This window comes from Acanthisitta chloris, unplaced genomic scaffold (assembly GCF_000695815.1).
Source record: "Acanthisitta chloris isolate BGI_N310 unplaced genomic scaffold, ASM69581v1 scaffold18764, whole genome shotgun sequence".
Taxonomy (NCBI): domain Eukaryota; kingdom Metazoa; phylum Chordata; class Aves; order Passeriformes; family Acanthisittidae; genus Acanthisitta; species Acanthisitta chloris.
The window spans coordinates 736-4077 of NW_008667953.1; the positions used below are offsets into that span (position 1 = coordinate 736).

At 48.5% G+C, this 3342-nt stretch overlaps 1 protein-coding gene across 1 annotated transcript in view; it reads left to right on the forward strand.

Moving 5' to 3' along the window:
• Positions 1-3342, forward strand: part of ING5 (inhibitor of growth family, member 5) — a gene marked incomplete at its 5' end in the record, with an annotated part of 5232 nt that overhangs the window by 295 nt on the left and 1595 nt on the right. The window contains 3 exons of the mRNA XM_009072724.1: positions 465-631; positions 1606-1717; positions 2597-2690. Coding sequence (XP_009070972.1) covers positions 465-631; positions 1606-1717; positions 2597-2690 — 373 coding nt within the window. The remainder of the gene's footprint in view (positions 1-464; positions 632-1605; positions 1718-2596; positions 2691-3342) is intronic.

Sequence of the window (3342 nt, forward strand, 5' to 3'; positions counted from 1 at the left end):
TTAGGGGTTAGTGACAGGTTAATGGCTGGACTCTGAAGTCATAGAGATTTCCTCTAGCCTTGATGGTTCTATGACTTGAGTTTATTCCTGCACTTGAGTTTTCATGGCTGTGTGGTCACTGTACCTGTGGGCCCCTTGCTTGGCCTTCCTTGCACCTATGTCATCTCATGAGCTGTAGGTTGCTGTGTGCCACAAAGAGGTAGAAGAGCAAAAGCAGCAGCGTTGGGAGAGCAGGAAGTCATAGAGATTTCCTCTAGCCTTGATGGTTCTATGACTTGAGTTTATTCCTGCACTTGAGTTTTCATGGCTGTGTGGTCACTGTACCTGTGGGCCCCTTGCTTGGCCTTCCTTGCACCTATGTCATCTCATGAGCTGTAGGTTGCTGTGTGCCACAAAGAGGTAGAAGAGCAAAAGCAGCAGCGTTGGGAGAGCAGTGCCTGACGTGTGTGTCCTGTGCCCTGCAGATAAGAAGGCAGAGATCGACAGCCTGGCAGCACAGTACATTGAGTCTGTGAAGAACATGCTGCCTGAGCAGAGGGTGGAGCACCTGAAGAAGATCCAGAGTGCCTACAGCAAGTGCAAGGAGTACAGTGATGACAAGGTGCAGCTGGCCATGCAGACCTACGAGATGGTGAGGCCCTGGAGAAATGGGCACTGGAGGCACCTCCACAGCCTCAGCTCTCCCTCACACAGCCATTTTTGTGCTTACATGTCTTACTGAAACAAGTTATTAGGCCCCAAGCTTATTTTTCTCACTGTTGCTATCCCCAAAAGGCTCCTCCTTTGTCACCAGGCTTCTCCCTCTGCTGCAGAAGTAAATGAGTTTATCCCTTTGGAGTTTGGTTGCTCAGCAGTTCCTGTCTGCTGTGTGATAATGCCACCAGATTTCCCTCTCTACCTCCTCCCCAGCACCTCCCCTGTCACCTGATTGTTTGTTTGGAGCTGGTCTGAGTCACAGGCAACATTTTAAAGCCAACTTGAGTCCTGAATTGTGGAGGGATGGCAGGAAATGTGCTCAGCTGCCTTGGTTTATTGACACCTATGGACCTTGGGGGGAAATCCCATTCATATCTCATCTTGGTTTGTTGTGCAAACCGTTAGTCTGAGTTGCTTTGACTGTCCTTTACATCCCTTCCCTTTTCCTTCCTTTCTCTTTCTTATAGAGGGATTGGGTCCTCTTGCTTTTGCCTAATTATAGCTCCAAGCCGAGCCAGGGGAATTTCATGCTGGAGATTAGGAGGAGGTGATTAGACTGGGATGTGCTGCCCAGGGAGGTGGTGGAGTCACCATCCCTGGAGGTGTTGAAGGACAGACTGGACGTGGCACTCAGTGCCATGGCCTTGTTGACAAGGTGGTGTTGGGTCACAGCTTGGACTCGATGCTCTCAGAGGTCTTTTCCAACCTCAATGATTCTGTGGTTTCCTCTCCACCTTAATTCCCTCTCTCTGTTTCACCTCCCTTTTCCCAGCCCGTGCCCCTTCCTTGCCTTGCTCTGAACTGCTCCACACTGTTCATGCTGACAGCAGCCAAGCCTCAGCCCTCCCTGCCGTGGCTGGGGCTCTGCTGGGTGTGTGTGGCTGCTGAGCTGTGGTTCCTGCTGTGCAGGTGGACAAGCACATCCGGCGGCTGGACGCAGACCTGGCACGCTTTGAGGCTGACCTGAAGGACAAGCTGGAAGGCAGTGACCTGGAGAGCCCTGGGACAAGGAGCCTGAAAAGTGGGTGCACTGCATACAGCTGAGAGTCCCTCCCGGCACTGAGAGAATCAAGCCAGGCAGGCTGAGCTGTGCAATAGGCTCTCTGCTCTGGAGGAAGGAGCCAAGTACACCATAATTCACTTCTCACTTCAGAATGTTTATAGTGGGAAATAGATGGAGAAAAATGTGGTGCTGGGATCAAACTTAGTGTCACTGTTTCACAGGCCATCCTGAGGTTGTTACTAGTTGTAACCACCTGATCAAGGGGCCACTTGAACCAAAACCATGCCAGGACTGAACTGGTGTGTGTGACAGTTTCAGGCTTGGTCTGTTACTGAGTGAGTGCTAAGCTGTTGTTGAAGGGAGATTTGCCTGTTTTCCTCCTTTTACCAGAATTACCTGAATGAGAGGAACAGGAAAAAGGAGGAGTTGAAGACAAGCGCCAGCTGCTGTAGTGTATACTGAAATCTTGTGTGATTACAGTGACACCTGAGTGTGGGTGACAGCAGCACAGCACAGTTTTGTGCCTCTGAGCTGTGGAGTAAGGGCTCAGGGAGAGAGAAAAGTTATCTTAGTTACTGAGTAACCTATTAACTGTGCTTAAAAATGTACTGAGATTGAAGAGAAATATCACCTGGCTAATCACATGTTGATGCTGTTTGTATCTTGTGCTGACATACTGCAGTGCTTTAATCACCAAAACTGCAAGCACAAGAGTTTGGGGCTCAGTTGTACTTGCTAATTCGGGGTATTTGTGGCATAAAATATATTTCAGGGTCAGCACATTCGGTTACCTATGAAATAAGGATCTCACTGCAGTAACTGCATCAAAAGAGCCACATCTGGGGATGTTTCTGGTGTTCAGACAGGCTGAAATAATGGATTGTGTTTTCTTGTTAGAGGGACGAAGTCAGAAGGACAAGAGAAGCTCTCGTGGTCGAGGCAGGAAAACATCTGAAGAAGACACACCAAAGAGAAAGAAGCACAAAGGAGGGTAAGGCAGCCCAGGCACAGCTCCAAGGCCTTGGGCTTCACACTTGATGCATTTTCCACGGACTCATGTTACCCTGTGTCTGGATGGTGAGCGAGGTTGGAGTGTCCTGGTCTGACTCCATTTCATTAGTGACCTGTGTTAATTAACTCCTTGACTGGCATGTGGAGGCTCAGCATGCTTGGAACTCTCTGAGTCAAAGGACAAGATCAACCTCTCTGTTGCTGTCAGCAGACTGGGAGAAAATAGCTTTGATTTTTGTCATGCTGCTATTTTTAACAGTTGTTTGTTGTCTTGGGTGTAAAATGCACCACACTTGCCCATCAGGAGAAAAACTGATGTTGTGTTGTTTTCTAGAAATCTTGGAGAATTTTGGGGGTTGTTTTCAAGGAGTTGTGTCCTAGACAGCCCTGAATAATGTGATTTGGGTTGGGGAAGCAAGGAAGAGAGCATGTGCCCTCTCTGTGGTATGATTGCTATTACAGGGGCTCTGTTAATTCTGGTACTTTCAGGTGGCTAAATGGAGGGGCAGGAGATGAAAAATAGTTCCTGTGGACTGTTACTGACATGTCAGTACATTCCTGTCAGCAAGAGGGTTCACTCATCCCTGACAAGAAGAAAAAAAGTGATATTAAAACAGATGGGGAGAAAAAAA